The sequence below is a fragment of the Pelodiscus sinensis genome, chromosome 2 (assembly GCF_052426305.1).
Source record: "Pelodiscus sinensis isolate ZL-2025 chromosome 2, ASM5242630v1, whole genome shotgun sequence".
In the NCBI taxonomy this organism is placed as follows: Eukaryota; Metazoa; Chordata; order Testudines; family Trionychidae; genus Pelodiscus; species Pelodiscus sinensis.
Genome location: NC_143053.1, coordinates 31,915,381 through 31,937,604, shown reverse-complemented (window position 1 = coordinate 31,937,604; position 22,224 = coordinate 31,915,381). Strand labels below are relative to the sequence as shown.

Sequence of the window (22,224 nt, the reverse complement as noted above, 5' to 3'; positions counted from 1 at the left end):
ACATAGCCTGGCTGACAGCCTCAGAGACAGGAAAAAGGTAGACTCCAAAAACCCAGGGCATTTATGTCCTTTAGCATCCACTAAAGGTTTCAATCATAAGAGCCCAGTGTTTAATTGATAAAATATTGAGGACTGTGAAGATAAAGATGTTGATACAGACCAACTGGCTCTCTCAATAGGAGGCTTCACTATCATTCCTTCTCTAGAAGTGATTCCTCTAATTCAAAGAAGAGATGCACTTATGGAACTATGTTGAGACGCATGCATTTTGGCTTCCTATTTTCTAGTTAAATAGCACTAATAGAAATCTGCCACTGATCACTTTATATGCGCCAGTTTAAACAAGTTAGGCATTCTAAAAGTTCAGATGGAACCCATAGAAATAAAGTGTTTTATGCACCCTCTTGAATCTTTCTGAAATATATTCGGCCCATAGACTGAAAAGGCTGGACATGCCATTGTTAAATATTTGTGTCCTATACCCATTTTCTGCATCATTAAAAGGCTACTGTCTTACACTACAAGCAACTTACTGTGGTTGATAGAGAAAGAGATCAATGATGTTGTCTCTCCCTTTTGGGTGGTTGAAGAACACAAACAAGGACCAGTGGATGAGCCACGTTCTCTGCTGAAGAGACTGGAGTGGGGAGCTGACTGACTGAAAACAAGACAATAAAATAAAATTTTAAATAGGTGCAGATAAGATGCAATGAAAACAGGACAAAAGTAGTTCTCCTTGGATCATCATGATAATTGCCATAACCAGGGTTCGCCAGCCGCACGGTTTTGCGCTCTGCGCCGGCTCTTCTGGGGTGTAATCTACTCGACACGGGCGAGAAGATTACATTGTTTGTCGAGCCCTGGCCATAACCCTCCATCTCCCCTCAGTCATTCTGAATTTGGTTCCTCATCCTCTTCTAGGAAGTGATGGTGCAGAACAAGTGAGCCTAACACAGTGTGGGGAAATTTCTCCTACCTCTATACTGCTTTTAGAACTGCTTTTAGATCACCACCTCAGGATGTTCCCCACCCCAGGAACCACCTTACTGTAGTAATAAAATAAAGAGTGTAAAACTTAAGTAACAGATCTGCTAGAAGTAGATTCAACAACTGGAAAAACTTAGTTTTCAGTTCCCATCATCAGCACCATGGTCATTAGTAAGTTCACTCAGCAACTGCCAGCAGATTGGCAAACTGGAAACTGCAAGGTAATGATCATATACAATAGATCACTGTTCCCTAGCATTAAAAAATAAGCATGATCACAATACAGGCTGGACCTTGCTGGTCCAGCACCATAGGGACCCGAACAAGGGAATTTGCCGGGTTGGGAAGGGTCTCCCCCCAGATGGGCTGCTAGTAGACTCCAGGCGGGCAGCCAGGAGCCAGCCCCAACCTCACTGCTGTTGACTCTCCTGCAACTAGGTTCCCGGCCCAGGGCTCTCTGGTATAGGAAAATACGTGGTCTTACTGGACCACAGAGTCCTGGTTTTGGGAGGTATAACTTTTATAAGCATTGATACTCTTCCTTGTGAAATTTCCTCTGGCCACCAAAGCCTGGCACAACCTGCTGTACCCACATAGATTCAGAAGCTTTAAAAAAAGCTATCAGAAGATACGGAAGAGAAGCCTGCCTGGCATCAGCTGTCCTTCACTAGACAATACAAAATACAAATTTTAAATGTACTGAAACCTTCAAGATTTCCATTTAGAGGATCAATCACTTAAAAATAGCCAGCTCTGAAATAGTTTCTCTCAATCACACAAAGGACACTCTAATCAACCAGGTCATTTTTTCACAATCAGTGCAACTGTCAGACACTGAAGAAGTAAATATCTAACAAACATGCCAGCAGCCAGATTTTCCCTCACCATAACCAGGGTAGTCAGAAGAATCAGGAATGAATACTGCTTGCTTCAAGAGTACATGTTGTGGTGGAATGGTTGTAGAAACATAGCAGACTTCGGGTAGTGTCAATTTTTCATCTATATACACACTTCATTTACTGCCACTCCACATTACCAACATATTATAGAAGGCACTACATTTTTTCCATGTTTCTCCCAATAAGTTAGAGATGTTTCCTGTACTCTCACAATTTTCATATAATTTTAGTTAACACCATTAAATAATTTCTTAACTGAATGTGTTAAAGTGTAAACTGTGTGATATAGAAATCAAATTATACTACAAGAAGAGGGGAGCTATTCTATTACGTGGCATCCAGATGCAACTCTGAATTAAGGAAAAATCTAAGCCCCTCTGAAGTTGCCCAATCAATCCTATCTCTTAAAATGAGACTGCACAACGACAGTACATTTTTGTCATTTGCAGAAGTAGCACTTACAGAAGAACTGCTGATTGACTACTTTAAAGGCCGGTCACTCAGGAAGATTACAACTGCTTCACAGAAGCTAACCTCAGGACGCCCTTTCTTAAAAAGGCAGAAGAAACTAAAGAAAGTTATGACTAATACTGACAATGAAAATTTAAAAAATTCTTGAATTTTATCAGTTTGTGAATGTGAGTCAGTTTATATCATTTTCAGACATGTGTGTGTCAAATCCATCTTTTAAAATGGTATGCTTTATGGGGACAGAGAATACTAATACTATTCAGTACTCAATCAGAAGACAATTTCCATGTGCTGTGATGCCACAGCATGAATTCTTATGATGATCCCACCCTCAATTTAACCCTTCTGGAGATTGCAGACATGCCTGTATATAGGGATTGAACAATTTTAGTTTAACAGAAGCTTCTTTCAAATTCAGAAACATTTTCAAATCGGACGACAGGGAAGCATGAAAATTTTTCAAGAGCAACAAATCTTTAGCTATATGGTAAGTCAAATACAATATTTTATAGCACTGATTTCAATAAGTCAGTGTCTTACATTCATTTATTTCCTTCTTGTGTCTTAGATTTTGTACTGAAATCCCACATATGCCTGGGATTCTTCATTCTCTTTCCAAAGGGTCATCTAGGACCCTCTATTTATTTTGCTCTTTTCCTCTTTTTCTACTGTCCTACCCCCCCAAAAAGCCAGAATTCAGTAATCTTGTCTCAAACATGAGGATTGCACATGGCTCCTTTGCAAATACTTCTTGACAAGAAGAGACTGTAAAAGAGTGATAGCAGCCATAACTTCTCCTTAGAGCAAAGCGTAAGGTGGCTACAAAAGATGACTGTTTTTTAACTGACAAGATTTCTCCATATTTTTCTTAGCCTTCAGCTTTATGTATTAATATGCTCAAACTTTAACTCACATTATTATCTATAGTCTCTTTCAATCTTGTAAGATCTTCCATGGCTGCATCCCAGTTCTGCATTAAAATTTCAGATGCCAGTTTTCCCCAGAGTGAGCTCAAAGCATTTCTATCTGTTGCTGGAACCTGTTCAAAAGAGTAAACAGTTACTGTAAGCAAAATAATGTAACACTTTTACTTGGTCAAATGTATTAGATACCTGCTGGTACTATTTTTAAAATATAAATGTCACACACTCAACCTAATTTTTTCTAAATTAAAAAGAATTGGAGAATTAAAAAAATATTTATTTTGTAATTCAGTCAGCAGCTTTGTGCATTTTAAGAGCTACAGGAAAAAAAAGAAAAAGGGAAATGGCAGCAGATGCCACTGAAGACTCTTGTTGGTAAGCAGTACATGCAGTCACCGAGTTACGCGGATCCGACTTATGTCGGATCCGTACTTACGGACGGGGCTTTTCTCGCCCCGGAGGACGCGGGTGGCGGGACCACCCAGAAGCGCTGTGGTCCCGCTGCCCGTGTCCTCCGCAGCTTTGCTCCGCGTCTCCCTGGTCTCCCTTAAGGCCAGGGAGACGCGGAGCAAAGCCGCGGAGGATGCGGGCGGCGGGACCGCGGCGCGTCTGTGCGGTCCCGCCGCCCGCGTCTCCCTGGTCTGCTGGGGGGGGGGGGGGCGCACAGCTAGTGCTCAGAGTTGCTCTGCCCCGGGCTTCCTGGAATCAGCCGCTGATCCGTTTCAGCAGCAGCTGACTTGGGGACACCTTGGGTAGAGCAGCTGGGGTGCTGCCGGGTTGGTCCCCGCAGCGCCAAGGTGCGGGTCTGCGGGGCCTACCCGGTAGCGCCCCAGCTGCTCTGTTCCAGGCGTCCAGATTCAGCTGCTGTTGAAACTGATCAGCGGCTGATTCCAGGAAGCCCGGGGCAGAGAAACTCTGCCTCGGGCTTCCTGTAGTCAGCCGCTGGTCAGTTTCAGCAGCGGCTGAATCTGGACGCCAGTTCCGACTTACGTACAAATTCAACTTAAGAACAAACCTACAGTCCCTATCTTGTACGTAACCCGGGGACTGCCTGTATTGTAACAGTGCAGTAAGATGTAGTTGGGTAAGTTGGTGGGCCTGGGCATTCATATGAAGTAAAAACATCAAGCTTCTAAAACACAGGTCCACAAACCGTAGTTGCATCCCCAGAGGAGACACAGGGAAACATTCTGCAGCTGAGGCCTGGGCTAGCCCCCATGGAGGCAAAGGGAGCGCTACTCAGCTTCACTCCTGGCCCCATGTCCAGAGCCACAGCTTGACTCCCAGTCCTACCCCCAGCTTTGGCCCTCTTAACCTGTCCACATCCCTGCCTCTAGGAGCAACAACCCACTCTTGGCCTTGTCTCTGGGGGGGGGGGGGGGGGGGGAAGCATACCAGGGAAAGAGTTTAGGGACCAAATTCTAAAACCACTTCAGGACTAGCAAAAATATTCACTGTATTAAAAACTATTCCTTATTTTTAAAAAAACCCTAAAGAAACACAAAAAAGCAAGATGCCAAACACACAGTGATATGCTTACAGCAAACTAGAGAAACAATGAAAAAAGCTGGTGACAACTGGCACTAATAACTTCAGCACCAAATGCTTGGTGCCATACAGATCTTCTTGTGCTTTTAGACAACAATGATTTTAGAAAAGGCTCCCAAAAAGCAGTGGCCGCAATTGAGAATATGCAGAGATCACCTTGAAAAAGTAGAAAATCCATTTGGATAAAAGCATGTGGCAAAAGAAAAATGTCCTACTAAATTAGGCAGTATCCCTGAACACATCTAAACTCCATAAAATCTATTTCTCTCAGAGCAGTTCATCAAGTCTATTTCAAGCAAGGGTAGCTCTGGGATCAATCAGGTTTGGTTTATACAACACGGAACTACACTAGGTCATTCAGTGTGTCAAATTCTAATCTCAGACCACAGTTACAATGGTTCTTTCATAGCTTCTGTTTCACTAACCATTACTTTAAATGAATTTTCTCCCACCAAAAGAAGTAACAAGTATCCAATCATGGTATAACGTATCAGAAGCATACACTACTTTTATGAAAACTACTTTCAGAAAATTTTTAAGAATTATAGAATTTTATTTTCAACATGCTCAAATTTGAAACACAAAGGCAGATAATTTAGGACAACTACTCGTTAAAATCTAACACACAAAAAATAGCTCTTTGAAATACATAAAAAGTACACCCCATTGAACAGATTATAGAAAAAGGTTTGCTGAGTAATGGGTCACATACAATTTTTCTCGTGAAAAGCTATCTCAAGACTGAAATATGTTCTCCTCATTCTTTCGCCTTTTTTTGATAAACAAATATTACATTATTGTGAAAAATCTACTAGTTATTTGCTTTGGAATCCACTCTACATCTAATTATATCCAATTAACAGAATAAGCAGTGTGATTTATTCCAGAACTGATTAATACTATTCTCCAAAAGATTAAATATATACCATAGTAAGAGAAAATATAGATTAATGTCAAGAAATACAATAATTATGCACAATTACTAGGAATTGCTTTTATGAATTCTAAAAAGGGACATAATGAGGTTATTAGAACTACACAAGTCCCAAGTGCCAATGTGAAAAGCTTTTTGCTGCACCTTAGTAGGAATTTTTGCTGCTGAAGTTCATGTGCGCTACTTTGGCTCAACTCCATGTCATTACAGTTGGCACTCAGAGAACTGCTTTCAGTGATGGATATGCTAGAATAGTTTCGATATCTGGATTTTCCAGCAGTTACCTTAAATTTCCATTTGCTAGCAAAACGGCACATTCTCTCGTTCATCAGCAACAATAAAATTACTGTGCTGGGATTCTAACAAGACACTAAATCTTCATTCTCGAAATTCACTCCCAGCATTAACAAATGATATGAATAACCAACTCTTTTCATGAAGCTGTAATGAAGTCATGGCTCTAGTTCTACAATCCTTGTTTAAGCTGTTCACATTTCCAAAGCACAACTTTTACTTTTCTAAATCCTCCACAATATTCAAGGGAAGACAGATGGAATTCTTGATAGGAAGCTGTAAATTCAGTATTACCACAGATTACCTTCATTTTACCTGTTAACTTCGTCACCAATTTTTGTACACAGGAATTGAACTGCAAATGCTTATTCTTAGTTGCTACAATTAATATTTTTTCAGTTTTGATATACAGGCAGTCCCCGGGTTACGTACAAGATAGGGACTGTAGGTTTGTTCTTAAGTTGAATCTGTATGTAAGTCGGAACTGGCGTCCAGATTCAGCCGCTGCTGAAACTGATCAGCGGCTGATTCCAAGAAGCCCGGGGCAGGGGCTTCCTGTAGTCAGCCACTGGTCATTTTCAGCAGCTGCTGACTTGGGGACACCTGGGGCAGAGCAGCTGGGGTGCTGCTGGGTTGGTCCAGTGGCGCCCAGGGCGGCGCTACAGGACCAACCGGCAGCGCCCCAGCTGCTGTACCACAGGCGTCCGGAGCAAAGCCGCGGAGCACGGGGGCAGCGGGACAGGCCAGACGCGCCGTGACTATCCTGCTGCCCTCAGGATCCACGGCTTTGCTCTGCTCTGCTCCCCGTCCCCCTGGTCTGCACACCAGAGGGAGGGGGAGCAGAGCAGAGCGAAGCCGCGGAACACGCGGCCAGCTGACAGCCCAGACGCGTCTGGGCTGTCAGCTGGCTGCATGTTCCGCCGCTTTGCTTCCTCTCCCTGGTCTGCTGGATACCAGGGAGAGGAAGGGCCCCGTTCGTAACTGCGGATCCGACATAAGTCGGATCCGCGTAACTCAGGGACTGCCTGTATAGGAGGAAATGGGAAGTGCACAATACAAAGAATTACAACTTTTAAAAAATTTAAAATTAGCACTTTAAGTCTTGCTAATTGTTCATTTCCAACATTGCAATTCTAAAGATCATAGAGAAGTGAGATAAAACTCAATGCAAATATACAAACTAGGTTTTTGTCTATTCATGTACATGCCATGCTGAGAAAAGTTTTTGCTTTACTTTTCTATTCTTGAAATTAGCCAGGTGTTTTACATTTCCTTTTACAAGAATTATGCCATGACAGAAGGAACAGATGAAACCAACAAAATGGCAGGCACACAAGTCAATCAGAATAGACAACAAAATCCAGGTTTTTTTATTGGAGAGCATCCATGAAAAGACAACTATAATGAAAGTAAGCTTGAACTTACTTAGATTTTCATAAATTTAGTGATGGAAAAGTTATTTGCCAACAGTTACTATACAATATCAAATTATTTGTGAATGACAGTACTTTTGGCATTGTGCAAGATACAAATGAACACGTTCCCTGACAAAAAAGACCTTGTAATTTAAACAGATTACAGTACTCAGGCCATAGTTTTCCTCTATAACCACAAATAAAAAAATGGGACTGTTGAAAAATAACTTATCAGAACCACTAATTCTGAGCTTGTAAATCTTTTCAGTTTTCCTTTTGTATTTAATAATTGTCTCAAGCAATTTATAAATTAGTATATTTAAGAGTTTTTAAAAGGAAACAAAATGGCTTAAATATATAAAGAAAAAAACCTAACTACTTACCAAAACCCTAAAAAAGTAGAGATATTCTGCAGCTCCTGAATAGTTGCCACATTCATACTGGAACTTTGCATACCTGTAGAGTGTGTCTAGGTACTCTTGTCTAAACTGAGAAGGAACACAATGTTTTTCTTCATTATGAAACACATTGTACAGCAATGGTAAAGTCACATTTAATTACAGATACACAAGTAGCTTGTAAAGAACTCCAGGATCTTTGGACACTAAGTGCAATGATAGCAGTGACTAAACAAACACGCATAAAGTAAAAATTACTTCATCCTTCACTCATTCTGCTGACTATAGCAATGATACTAATATTAGAAGTATTACAATAACCAAGCATAATCCTAAGTATTAAGAATGCAATTAATATCTAGAATCCCTTGGTTTTGTAAGTTTATAATACATTTAGTTTGATTTACGCTTTTAAACATTTTTATATATGAAGTTTCATGCATAAGCTACATTTAAACTAGTCAGATAGCCCAGAATACCATGTTCTTGATATTGCAAGACTGCTGGATTGAATATAATTTAGCCTGTTACTTTTACATATTTAATTACATAAAAATAAAAAAAGCTTACACCATGTTTGTCAGCTAGGTAATCAAAGAGCATTCGTCCATCCCTGTAATAAAAATAAATATCTGTAAGATTTCAGCTTTAAATTGACCATCACAAGTTACTGTGTTGTACTAACCCAAGCTATTAAAAAGGAACACAGTCTTCTTTAAAACTTCTTGAAGGAGGCTTATTGTACCACCAGGCTTATTGTACACGAGTACACACTAACATCCCTCCCCCTGCACTACTGCCTCAGAGAGGCAGCAGGGACAGGGCAAATGCCTTGCCCCTCTACTCCCCCCCCCATCTCTCATACAGAGGCAGAAGTGTGTGGGGGTAGAGGGGGTGCCAGCTGGCTCGTAAGGAGCCAGTATGTGTGGGGAGCCAGCTCAAAAAACAGTTAACCATGCAGGAGAGTCAGATTGGGACATGGAAGATTCTAGAATGAAAATTCACAGAATTTTCCTTCTCTCCCCCCTGCGTCAGTTGTTGCAGTGGTCTGTATCTACCAGGGATGGTAACCACGTAACCCGGGGTGGAGAACCCTTTTTGGGTTGGGAACCACTGATCCACAGAAAAATCAGTTGGGGGGGGCGGTGAGGGGGGAGTAAGCAGGGGCTGGAGTGCCAGTGAGGTTTCCCCAATGCTGTGTAGGGTTGCCAGATGGTTTCAACCAAAATACTGGACACACTTGACTTGACATCACAATCTACATTACATCTTATTTAGAAAACACCGGACATTTATATTTCCTCATTTATATTTTCTCAATTTGTTTCCCAAACAGAAAGCTCAAATACTCGACTGTCTGGTTCAAAACCAGACACCTGGCAACCCTAATGCTGTGGGAGTGCATCCGTGAGTCCTGGAAGCTGGATCCAAGCAAGCCAGGTACCACATCTGGCCCCTGGGCCTTATTTTCATTGGATAGACCGGGGTAGGGAACCTAAGTTTTATATGGCAGAGCCTGCAGCTAAGCCTCCTCAGGAGCAGGACCACCAGCCCTGCTCCCAGGGAAGAGGCTTCCCTGCTACAGAGAAGCTGCTTTCCCAGAAGCTGGGAAGCCAACCCTGCCAGCTGCACTTCCAGGAAGGCAGCTTCCCTGTTGCAGGGAAATCTCCTCCCTGGGAACTGGGCTAGAAGGGGCTGCCAGTTCCACTCTTGGGGAGGAGGCTTTCCTGTGGCAGTGAAGCCTCTTCCCCGGGAGCTGAGCAGGCAGTCCTTGCTTGCCCAGCTCCAGGAAGCGACTTCGCTGCCCAGCTGCTGTCAAGCCCCCTGCCAAGGAGCTGACAGAACATAACCTACACTATCAAAAGATAAGCATCAGCTTATCAGCTAAACAGTCGCTTAAACTCTAACCTCCCTATTACCTACCATAGTGGTCACCAACCACTAGATCAGGTTCTACCATTAGATCTTGGAGCCTCTGACAGGTGATCTTGACTGGTCTAGCCAGGAAGCTAGCAAGCGCTGGCATTTCAGTTGCCCCTCCCCTCCACTGTCATGCTGCTCCTGCTCTCTGCCTTGGGTCTGTCTCCCTCTCCCCCACCCAGGAGCCTCCTCTCCTGCTTGCTGTGCAGGGTGGGGGAGGGAGAAGAGGGGGTCACTGATGTCAGGGTGTCCCTCCTCCCTTCCTCTTCTGTACCCTCTCTCCACACTGAGAGAAGGGGACGGATGGAGCTTTGCTATGCAAATCTCTGTCACTCACACACAGTGTGTGTGTCTGTCATTCTCACAAACACCAATTGTCCTTCACTCTCATCTCCTGACCCAACACATACGTGGGGGATTGTTGTTACTTCTTTTACTGCTTGCAGAATGGGTTATTTTTGGTTTTTGACTGGTCCGTGCATTTCATGATTTTTATTTCTCTCTTATGCTTAAATTTTTGAGTAGTGAGTTCTAGAATGCCTAATCTGTTGTGGCTGGAGTCATTATCCCTATGGTAATTACTACTCCTGGAAGTGGCTGGCATGTCCCTGCAACCCCTGAGAAAGGCAGAGCAGGGAGTCTCCACATGCTGCCCTTTCCTGCAGACACCACTTCTGCAGCTCCCATTGGTCAATAGGGGGAAACTGACCAGTAGAAGATGTGGGCTCAGTGCCTACAGATGAGGGGCAGCACATGCCAGCTGCTTTCAGCAGTGGTGCAGGGCCAGGGCAGGAATAAGGCTGCCTTAATCCCACTGCTCCTCCACCCAGAAGCCACCTCAGTTAAATAGTGCCCACCCAGTCTTCCTGAACCCCTCTTCCAGTCTTGAACCTCCTCTTACACCCAACCTTCTGCGCCAGAAACTCCCTGCACCGGTGTCCCCCTGCACTGAAACTCCTTCCTAGATTCTGCTCCCTGAAACGCCTCCTGGACCCCAATCCCTCACCCTAGGCTAAACTGGGAGCCCCTTCCACACTCCAAACCCCTTGGCTCAAGATCAGGGCCTGCACCCCAACCCTTTACCCATCTTGGTGAAAGTGAGTGAAGAGGGGGGAGGAAGGAGGATGGAGTGAGCAGGATAAGGCCTCGGAGAAGAGGTAGAGCAGGGGCAGGGACTCAGAGAAGGGGCGGGAAGGAAGTGAGGCAAGGGTATTTGGGTTTGAGGTAGATCTTACATTACACTTAAATTGAAAAAGTGATCTTGTGGTTAAAAAGTTTAGAGACCACTGATCTACTATATATTTGGTATACAGCTTCCTCTTATTGTCATTTAAAGCAACATAAGGGCTTGGCTGCAACCAGGAAAATGGGATATGTCTGGAATGGGATGCTTCTCATAAAGCTGTACAGAAGAGAGACAGAAGCACCAGGCAGGTGACTGTGAGCAACAGTCACCAGTCCCTGGGCCAAATCCCTGAAACAAATATAAGAAGATCCTGTTAGGGGGAAGAATGCTTTATCTGTGAGTCTGAAACAGTCGGCAGGCACATGTCCTATATCCTTCCTGAAGGAAAACAGCTACTTCATGACCTCATATGGGATCCATGGAGCCTAGGAGAGGAAAGGACATAAGCACATCTGTCCAGGAAGGGAATGGACCGCACCGACTAAGCAGTGGAGATAAGAGTCATTTGTACCAGAAATCACAGCAACTGGTACCTCTTTCGCAGCTGACTTCACAAGTAAAACAAATTGTGAAAGAGTGCTCTGATGCCTTCTCAACTGCCTCAACACTAATCTTGTCAACATACTGGCTGGGAGCAGGAATTTCTTCCTTCTCCGAGCTTCAGTGATTTAGGAGGCTCCAATGAAACTTTTCTGATTGCTCTGCAAACTATAGGAACAGGCGTCCACATCTAAGTGAGCAGGGGGGAGGGATGTAAAAATGTACCCCATATTCAGTGCCATTAATTCCAGCCTGGTCTCAGGGAAGGAAACTTTTGGGTGGCCTGCTCAACCATCTCAGCACGGACCTCATCCATATAGTAGCTCAGCGTTGAATTTATGTGACCTGTCCGTGAGGCAAGAGAGGAACACTTCAAAGCCTCCTCAGAAACTCAGAAATGTGCTGTATGGAAGAAGAAAATTCTGGAGAGTTCCTCCAAGTCTAAAAACCAGACTCGAGGCAATAATCTGGTCAAGGATACCTACAGATATCATGCAGATGAGGAACGTGCCAGTGTGAAGCATGAGACATGGAAGGAACTTTGAATAATTTAAAAGTTTGAGTTAATAAAGCCCATTAAAAGCTCATATAGAGAGGGAAAAGATTAACCATTTCACCGGTAAGAGTCTTCATTCAAAAATGGGAACATCAGATTTTTCAAATACAAATTTAGTACTAATTAGTCTGTGTACTCCCCAGATTCTGAAAAAACATTGCTTAGTCAAGATCAATAAATTTATACAGTTTGACATCTACTATAAGCAGATAGTTAGGAAGAATAATGTTGGCAGATTCCAACTACAAGTTCCTCCTTTATGGGAAAAACCTTTGTTATGTATCTCTTGCGCTAACCTGGAAAACATTAGGCACCCAAGATTCTGGAAGGCCATTCCAATCACACATACCTGTGCTAATATATACATCGAAACTGAAACCTGTAGTAGTTAAAGAACCCTGATCAATTAAACTAGATAACAAAGACAGATCCCTTGAGCTCCCTCAAAGAAATCTCGTTTAGATTGGCCAAACTTCCAGATTTATAAAAACTCAGCACTCCCCTCTTCTTGAGTTCTCATGACTTTATTTTTCTTTGAACTGGTGGAGTGTCTCATGTTTTTGTTAAACTACCTCAGTGAAAGTTAAAGATGCCATTAAAAAAAAAAAAGACATTTAGTGGGTGGGCTATATCCCTGTATGAAACAAGAAAACAGGAAGCTTCAACGTGTCACGGTACTCTGAAATGTTCATCTACATAATAGGGATGTAACAGTGTAGTTGATTAACCAATTAACTGATAGGCAAAAGCTTATGGATTAATGCTATAGACTACACAAATTTCCCTCTCCCGTTCTCCCTCCAGCCCTTCCCCCCCCCCAAACCTCAGTACACTTTTTAGCAGGCTGGCCAGCAGCCCAGCTCAGTCCTGGCTCACGCTGGGTCCGGGACCTACCCCCACCGCAGCTCTGCATTTAAAGTGTACTAAGACCCAGGTGGGCAGGAAGCTCAGCTCAGCTCACTTCCAGCTTACACCACGTCCAGGAACTCAGACCCTGCCTGTCTCCTTATCAGAGGTAGCAGCACAGGGCGACAGGCAGCCAGTGTGCGAGGGGAGCTGGTTTTTAAACTGGGTCCCCTCACGGACCAGCTCCTACCTGCCACCCTGTGTTGCTGCCTCTGATACAGAGGCAGCAGCGCAAAGTGGCAGGGTGCGTCTCGGAAGTAAGGCTGGAGTGCACTGGCTGTTGGGCCCGCCCCTGGGGACTATAGAATAGTCGACTAACCTTTGAGAATTCAAGAGGTTACTTGACTATTTAATTAACTGATATTTAACATCCCTACTACGTAAAATGGGTCTTCAGTACTGGCAAGTATCTCTTGTGAGGCTTTAACAGGATACATAGAGTTTGAGTCTCAACTATGCCCAAAGCGAGCAGGAAACTGAACATAAGAGTTTCAATCCACCATATTCCATTGCCTCCTCTTCTGCCTCCCCTCTCAGAGGAGGCAGAATCAGTTCTCACACAGATTCCTCCTAGGCAAGGGAAGTTTTCCAGCACAAATTTCTGGCTGCTTTAAATTCAAAGTTGTGACTACCTGAAACATCTAAGCCAGTGGTCCCCAACATGGTGCCTGCGGTCGCATGGGGGGCGCTGTCCCCGGATGCACAGCTAATGTGCAGCCCCGCACCTGGACGCGCAGCTATGGGGGGCGCCGACCCCGGGCGCACGGCGAATTGGCAGTCCCACCCCCGGATGCGCGACACATGGGGTCGTTGACCCCGGGAACGAGGCGCGTGAGCGGCCCTGCCCCCGGGAGCCCAGCAACTCCAAAAGGTTGGGGACTACTGATCTAAGCAATAGACCTTGAAAAACGTAAGTCATTATGAATCCCCAACTTACTGTGTGCTAACTGATCTCAATAAGGCATTTTGAGTAACTGACAATCAAATCACTAGTCAGAAGACTTGCATAATGTCTAAAGACCTCACTTAATTACTGAAGATAGGCATATCCTATTGTACATGGTGTGAACTACTTTTTCCTAACTTGAAAATGAGGATATGAAGTGTTTTTAAATAAATCCCTATTGTGCACCCTGCAACAAAAGGTGGGAGAAGGCAACTAGAGTCTTTGGCTCTCAAACTAAATTTGTACAGGTTGTACCTCCCTTAACCAGGACTCCCTGGTACGTCAACATCCATGGTCCAGCAGGACCACATATGTTCTGGAACCACAGAGTCCTGGAATAGGGAGATCTGGCCGTGAAGCAGGAGGGCAGCCCTGGGGGCCAGTGACTCAGCTGATAGCCCCAACCCCGCGGCCACAGTGGGGCTAATGGGAGCTGGAGAGCTCCAGCCCAGGGAGCAATGGCTGGCTAGGAAGCAGACGAGTGGGCTGGAGCCCCATCTAGAGGGAGTGGGGGGCTGTTTAGCACAGGGCAGGAGGAGAGGTCCAACCTGTATATATTCATGTAAGCATTTTCTAATAGTATCTTGCTTTTGTACCAATACTTAATCATAGATCCCGACCTGAACAAGAGAATCTTTGTGTTGTCATTAGATATACCTTTCCATCCATGCAATAATGTGTGAGAGTTGAAGATAGCAAAAAGTGTCCATACAGTCTCATGATGTGTCTACATCATGAAGGAACATTTAAGCGGTCAGGTGCACTGGTGAGCTTCCAACAACAGAGACCCTGAAGGTTCCCTTTTCCTGCTTCAAACCCCATAGAAGGCACTACTCCAAAACCCATCTGGACCCACTTACCAGAGCAGCAAAGTTCTTCAAGTCATGCAGGAGATGTTAAGGCACAGCAGTCCCAACCTGTGCCACTTGGTGGAGTCAGAACCTTACCTAGACAAAGTAGAAGTCCTCCCAGGAACACAACCCCAGCCCTGTTCTCCTCCTCTTTCACTTCTGCCCCCACTATGCTCACCAGGACACCACCTCTGCCTCAACACATTCACTACTTCACAACACATTTTAGTGAATGATATTGTGAAGAAGTTATACTGAGAGTTGTTAGTTGCAATGAGTGTTGAAAGCTAAAGTTTTTACAACAAAAATCACAGCTCACAACTTTTTTTTTTTTTTACAGCCTTATAAATCTTTGCCGTGGTCCTGCAAGCGGATCCACGTGTTCATGTTGAGCTTCACTGAGATTAACAGGACTCCGTGTGGGTACAAGGGTACTACCACATAGATTTAGCTGCTGAAAAAAGACCTTAGTAATTAACTGCATATTTCAATGTTATTGTTCACTGTGGTGTCTTTGCAGGATGGGATCTAAGATGTTTAAGAAACAAGCACATTTCATGTAACACCATGTCAGAGTGGTTAAACACTGGAATAAATTGCCTAGGGAGGTTGTGGAATCTCCATCTGGAGATATTTAAGAGCAGGTTAGACAGACATCTATCAGGGATGGTCTAGACCAGTGGTTCTCAACTGTGGCCCATATGGCTCCCAGGGGCCACGCCCTACCTCTAGGGAGCCACATGGAAAAACCGGAACATTAGGTAAATTATGTACTTTTTTTCCAACTAACAGCGGCTCTGAGGGGGGCCACAGAGGTAAATGAGGCTCAGAAGTGGGCCATGAGCAAAAAAAAGGTTGAGAAACACTGGTCTAGACAGTACTGGGTCCTGGTGTGAGGGCAACAGACTGGTCTCGATGACCTCATGAGGTCCCTTCCAGTTCTAGTGTTCTATGATATAGGGATGTTAATTGTTTGTGTTTGTAATTGTCTAATCACTGAAAGTTTCAGTGGTTGCATGTTTACACTCAGGGGGGCAGGGAGGAATCAGTGCCTGCTTCTCCCCACCAGCATCAGCTCCTGCCTCTTCCACCTCCCTCCCTCCCCCCCGATCTCTGCAGCCTCTGAGGCAGGGGCAGCAGAGCAAGGGACAAGTGGCTCCGTGGGAGCCAGTATGTGAGGGAAGCTGTCTTGAATGCTGTCTTCCCACGTGTACCAGCTCCTGCCACCTCTCCTCCAACGCATTTCTTCCTCTGATACAGAAGCAGGAGCGACAAGGGGAAAGCGGCTCGGTGGGAACCAGCTTCTATATGCCCGTCCGCCTATCTTCCCCCCCCCCACCCCCGATACAGAGGCAGCAACATGGGGGGTGAGGGGGGAGAAAGGAGACAGTCGACTCAGCAGGAGCCAGCTTGAAAGCCCTTTTCCCCACGTACACTGCCTCCTGCCTCTCTTTTCTCCTGTGCTGGTGCCTCTGTATCAGAGGCAGCAGACAGGTAAGGGAGAAAAGAGGTGCATGTAACCGTGCAGGTTAACTGATGAGCCCAGACTTATTGGTTAACCATGTAAACACTAACATACCCTATATGAAAGTAAGATAAGGAGAATACTTGTGCTTTCCTTACTGGTGATTATATTAATTACATTTTATGCCCAGAAATATTTTAACAACTCAAAATTATTCAGAGTATTGAAAGGATATCTTGCCATTTCGTCCATGCCATAAGTACAGTAGACTTCCAATAATCCAGAACCTTTGGGACCTAAGTGGTGCCCGATTATTGGATATGCTGGACTATCAAGAGGTACTATAAGATGGTGTTATGTGTTTTTTAATATATATAGTATATACTGTATAGAAAGTGTTAACAACCCTTTTTATTGTAGCACAAGCACTGTCCATCATCACACAATGCCAGTGGCAGACTGACTCGGTCCCGTCTGGTTTCGCTTGGTACAGCTGATGCCGCTGGTGCCTTCTGACTCGTTTTTTGCCAAAGTTCATTCACTAGGCTCTTGCCATTTTGATGCCATACAATTGGATGCCAGACTACTGGAGTTTTACTGTACTACAAATTTTCTGAACCTCTAAAATTAGCTCAGGTTTTGCATATATTGCACTAAGGAGAAAACAGACTGCAATTCTCACCTCTTGAACTAACAGACCTATTAAATATCAGAGGGATAGCCGTGTTAGTCTGAATCTGCAAAAGCGACGAGGAGTCCTGTGGCACCTTATAGACTAATAGGTTTTGCAGACCTATTAAACTGTCTCAAGTGGCTCATATTTCTAGTTGTTAAAGAAATTACTTTTGCTATCCTGAAAGTGATTACAGCCAATTATGTGCCTGGAAGTATGGTACTTCCACATTCTACTTAGAAGGTATTATGTGAAAAGAGCAGAAAATTAACATGGGCTTGGGCTTTTTAGGGGTGTTTTCAAAGGCTTTCTAACCTATTCCATCACCTAAACACAAACAATATTTATATTATGATAAAACATTTCTTAATAGACGATTTCCTTTTATTTTATTTCTATATTTGAGTAACTAATTGAATAGGCGATAGGATTTCCATCGACTAGTTGATAAGAACTTCCGCGTTCTGCCTTTGAAATGTATAAGAGCTCAAGCGGGGGCTCTTGTTCAATTCAAAGTTGGAACACAGTGGAACCCAGGGGACTCTTCTACATTTCAAAGTTGGCTGCCACTGTGCCCCTCCCCCCCCCCAAAGCTGGGAGGCACCAGCTTTTAGGATGGCTCCCTCCAGCACCAGCTCCTCTCCCCACACCGTTGCTGCCTCTTTGTGATAGAGGCGCAAGAGGGCAGGAGCCACTAGTCATTAGTGTGTCTACTATCCGAGAAGCTTTTGCTTATCGGATAGTCGACTGATTGCTTACATCCCTATATTTAACCATGTTGGAGGTCAATATTCTGAATTGTAAGCTAAGTCTCTCAGAAACATGGAGACATTACTAATGAGAAGCATAACATGATCATATGGATAACCAAGACATCATAGCATACATATTAACACCTGGCACAGGAAACAGAATAAAAGATTGTGCAGCTTCAAACTGACACTGCTTAATTAGAAAGCCTGTTTAAACTGGTCCAGCAAAGCATTCGGGATTAATTCCTACAATGTTTACAATATTAAAGAAAATATTACCTAGTGGACTGCATCTGTCTTGTAGTTTCTGGATCTTCAAACATCTTGACAATTGGCTCAGTTTCTAACTGAAGCTGTTTCAACTGTGCAACAACAGCAGTCCTCTTTTCACGTAAAGCTAAAAAAATACAATGTAAAGTTAAAATCTTATCAAGCAGCCTGTAGTTATCTAATATAAAATCAGCTGGAATACAGAACATTTTGGCATCCAGAAACCTCAGCTCATTTTTGCCTTCAGTCAAATCACAAACTGCCACAATGATTAATAAAGAAGTATAGGAGTGTGATGTAATTAATGCCTAACAACACGGATTTATGGAAAATAGATCCTGCCAAACTATCTTTGTTTTTTTGGGTGAATTGTAAGCTTAGCTGATAAAGGTAATAGTACTGAAGTAACACTTTTTCTGTACAGCATGTGATTTGATGCCATATACTGGATTTTGATCAAGAAACAGAATGATAAATTAACATGGTAATAATTAAATCAACCAAAAGCTAATTATCAGGGCTCGACAAATAAAACAATCTACTCGCCATAGGCGAATAGAAGAGCCAGGTTTGGGCGATCTGTACACGCGCAGAACCAACTGCACATGCGCAGATTGCTGGACAGCGCAGCTGGCGAGCGGGGCTCGCTGCGGTTCGGTGAGCCCTGCTAATTAGTATGTTGTGGAATCCCACAGGTATCAGTTCTTGGCCTTATGCTTTTTATCAATCTGGAAGAAAATAAAATCATCAAGGGTTAAGTTTGCAAGGGACACAAAAATGGAGGGAATAATAAATAATGAAGAAAACAGGTCACTGATACAGAGTGAAACTGGCCCCAAGCACACAATATGCACTTTTAATATAGCTAATTATACACATATAGAGGTAGGAATAAAGAACATAGGGGATGCTTACAGGATTGCAGAGTCTATCCTGGAAAGGAGTAACTGGAAAGAAATTGGGGTTTATAGGTAACGCATTTGTGGGATGCACAAACAGGGAAGTCTTAAGTAGGAATTAGGGATATTAAGGACTAGTTGCTTCCTACCCGCCCACACACCCAAGGGTGCTCCTGTTGATCACAGTACTCAGATAGAGGTCCGAGGCTCCAAACGGCACTGTCACTTTGAAAAGCTGGGGGAGAGGGGAAGGGAGCCCGGGATCTGTTGGGGACTCTCCAGCTAACCCCGAGCTCAGTGCAGTGCTGCCACTTTAAAATGCCGGGTGGAGCCCGGGATCAGCTGAGGACTCCCAAAGAAAACCCCGGGCTCCAAGCAGAGTGCTAGCTTTGAAATGTACAGGAATCCTCAGCAGGGACTTTTGTGTATTTCAAAGTGGAAGCACCCGGAGTCAGCAGGACTTCCTGCTGGTCCTGGGCGCCGCACTGCGTTCCAACTTTGAAATGCACAAGAGCCCCCGCTGGGACTCTTGTACATTTGAAAAGCAGAACACAGAAGTGCCTATTGACTAGTCAATGGAAATTCCATCGAATACTCGATTAGTATATGAATGGCTAGTTAACATCTCTAGTAGGAATAGAAGCCATTTTACCTCTGGACAGTATTTAATATTTGGCTCTTCAGACTAGCTGAGAAATGATGCAATGTCTGCAAGTTGAAGCTAGACAAATTCCAACTGGAACTAAGGCCACATCTATAGTAATGGGAAGATTGACTCTGCCACAGTTGATCCTCTGGAGTTTGATTTAACGGGTTTAGTAAACATCCATATATTGAAGACTGAAGGTGCTCCTGTTGATCACAGAACTCCTTGCTGTTCCAAGGAGAAGGGAAGTTGACGGGAGACCTCCAGCAGTGGGAACAGTGTCAAAGTTCAGCTTAAGGTACATCAACTCCAGCTAAAAAGATGTGTTTTAGGACTGGGGAAGTTTATGGCCTGTATTATATAGAAAAAATCAGACCAAATAACAACACTGGTCCCTTTTGACCCTGGAATCTAGGGTTCATTTTACAAGTGCCTAGCTTAATTTAAAAAAACACTCTCTATGGAAGAGTTTTGCAGCCCAATCATGAACTTAAATGGCTTCTCATCCATCATGAAGAAAAAAAACTGTATTTTAGATAGGGTTGTTTGCTTCTGATAAAGTTGTGAAGGTGAAAAGAAATGCAAGGGAAGATGCTACATATATTTAAGGGGAATGGAATGGAACGTGTATGAAAAAATGTACACAAATCTGGCTAGATTCTTGTTCAGCAAGCACTCTGACAGAAAACTTGTGTGGAAAGAAGATGCTTGTAAAACGGCTAATCTGCAAAATTACCTTCAAACTGGTAGAAATAGTTTTACATCTACTACTGTTTTACATCTAATGCTACCATGTATGACAGAGAAAGCATTTAAATATCAACTTGAAGAAAAATGCTTTGGAGCTCAGAACAACCCAAGTTTGGGAAGAATCAGGCATTTGAGTATAAAACAGGTATAAAAGAAATGTTGTATTGTAAATTATCACAATATAGTAGTATCACTAAATAGCTATCAAATTGTCAAGAATATAAAATAGTTTAGTGTCAAGACTATATCACATGCTCTAGTAAATGTAAACAAAAGGATAATTTTGGGGAAATGCATAAAAAAATGTATGTAGCATAGCTGGTTGTGTATAGAATGCAGAGGTTTGCCAGCAACCAAACTTATTCCCTCAGCTTTCTTCCAGCTATGAACTCAAACCTCAAGAAATCATTCCTACATATATGCAAGCTATTTAAGTGAAACAAAATTATTCAACTACAGGTTGAACCTTTCTAGTCCGGCACTCTCTGTTCCAGCAACACATATGGTCTGGCATGATTTCAGTTAGCTGCATATCCACTTATTATGGGTGTGATCAAGTTTCCTGCAGTCCCACAAAGTTTGTTTACAGCCACCAGTCCAAGCTCAGTGTTTTGTACCAGTGGTTCCCAAACTTTGTTATACTGCAAACCGGCAAACCCATTCACAAACTTTTCGCGAACAGGTAACATTTTATTTGCATATTCATTGAGCAAATAATGAATGTACCAATAAAATGCTGTCTGTTCCTCTGGCCCAAAGCCAGCCCCTTGCTTCTCCACCCAACAGCTCGACCCCACCTTTGCACTCCTCAGAGCCAAGCTGTTCCCTCTACGGAGTGTGGCCATTACTGCCATGTGGACAGGGGGGAGCAGCCTTTGGCACATGGTCCCTTCTCCTTCGTGACCCGCCTGTCCCAAGTGCTTCTCGTACCCCATGAGTACTGGCGGGGGAATGGGGGGAAGAGGGGAGGAAGCAAGGAGGTCCAACCACCACCTTACCTGGGTGAAAGGCTATGAACTCAAACCTCAAGAAACCACCTCGTGTTCTGCCTCCTCCAGCCGCCGCCTCAGCCACAGCATTGGGCAAAATCAGCCACAGAGACAACTGTTTTTAACAACAACAACAAAACTAGGGGTCCTGCATTTTGCTTCAGCTACCCCAGACTAACATGGCTACATTTCTATCACTAGGGATAGTTTTGAGACCGTAAAATTGACAGTTGTTTGACAAGATTGTTATTCAAGCTGTGATTTTAGAACTGATTGCAAAATCCACAGACCCACTTATGACCAAGCTTACCATGAGGAATCTCATCTGAATAAAGGTTTTTGTACACATCCATAGCAAAATCCACCATGTTGGTATCACTAAGAAGGTCCAATTTTCCTTGAAGTAATTCTTTTTCATTGTATATCTGAAAAAAATAAGTTAAATGATTTCTTGTGACACAGTGAACAGCTCTTTATAAGGACTTAAAAATAGCTCTGCCTATTTACGAATAAGGTGACGATAACAGAACCTTATATTTTACATTAAGTAAACTCTCCACAATTCTTTCCCACAAGCAGAAGATGCCATGGCAGTGGTCACCAACCAGTGGAACAAAATCTACTGGTAGATCCTGGAAACTCAGGAAGGTGATCCTCACTAGTTTGGCCAGGAGACTGTCAAGCGCTGTCACTTCAACTGCCCTTCCCTCACTGCCATGCTGCTCCTGCCCTCTGCCTTGGAGCTGTCCCGTGAAGTCTCTTTGCTGTGAAGGGCAGGCGAGCCAGATGATGTCAGGGTGTCCCCCTCCCACAACCTTGTACCCATCTCTACAGAGGGGGGAAAAACAACACAACAGGGCTTGGGATGAAGGAAGCTTGCTAGAAACAGTGCCTAAGGCTGAACATGTTCGGCATACATAAAGGAGCAATTTGAATCTCTGTCCCTGGGCCTCTCCTGTACTCAAACTTTCTCCCAGAACCTGTACCTCAACCTCTGCCCCAGCTT

The 22,224-nt window shown here is 43.7% G+C and overlaps 1 protein-coding gene across 1 annotated transcript in view; it reads right to left on the bottom strand.

The window, feature by feature from the left end:
- EIF3E (eukaryotic translation initiation factor 3 subunit E) overlaps positions 1-22,224 on the bottom strand; it is a 53,856-nt gene that overhangs the window by 29,679 nt on the left and 1,953 nt on the right. The window contains exons 2-7 of the mRNA XM_006113017.5: positions 21,529-21,643; positions 17,944-18,061; positions 8,440-8,482; positions 7,855-7,959; positions 3,271-3,396; positions 534-658 (exon numbers count right to left, since the gene is read on the bottom strand). Of these exons, the coding sequence (XP_006113079.1) occupies positions 534-658; positions 3,271-3,396; positions 7,855-7,959; positions 8,440-8,482; positions 17,944-18,061; positions 21,529-21,643 (632 nt within the window). The remainder of the gene's footprint in view (positions 1-533; positions 659-3,270; positions 3,397-7,854; positions 7,960-8,439; positions 8,483-17,943; positions 18,062-21,528; positions 21,644-22,224) is intronic.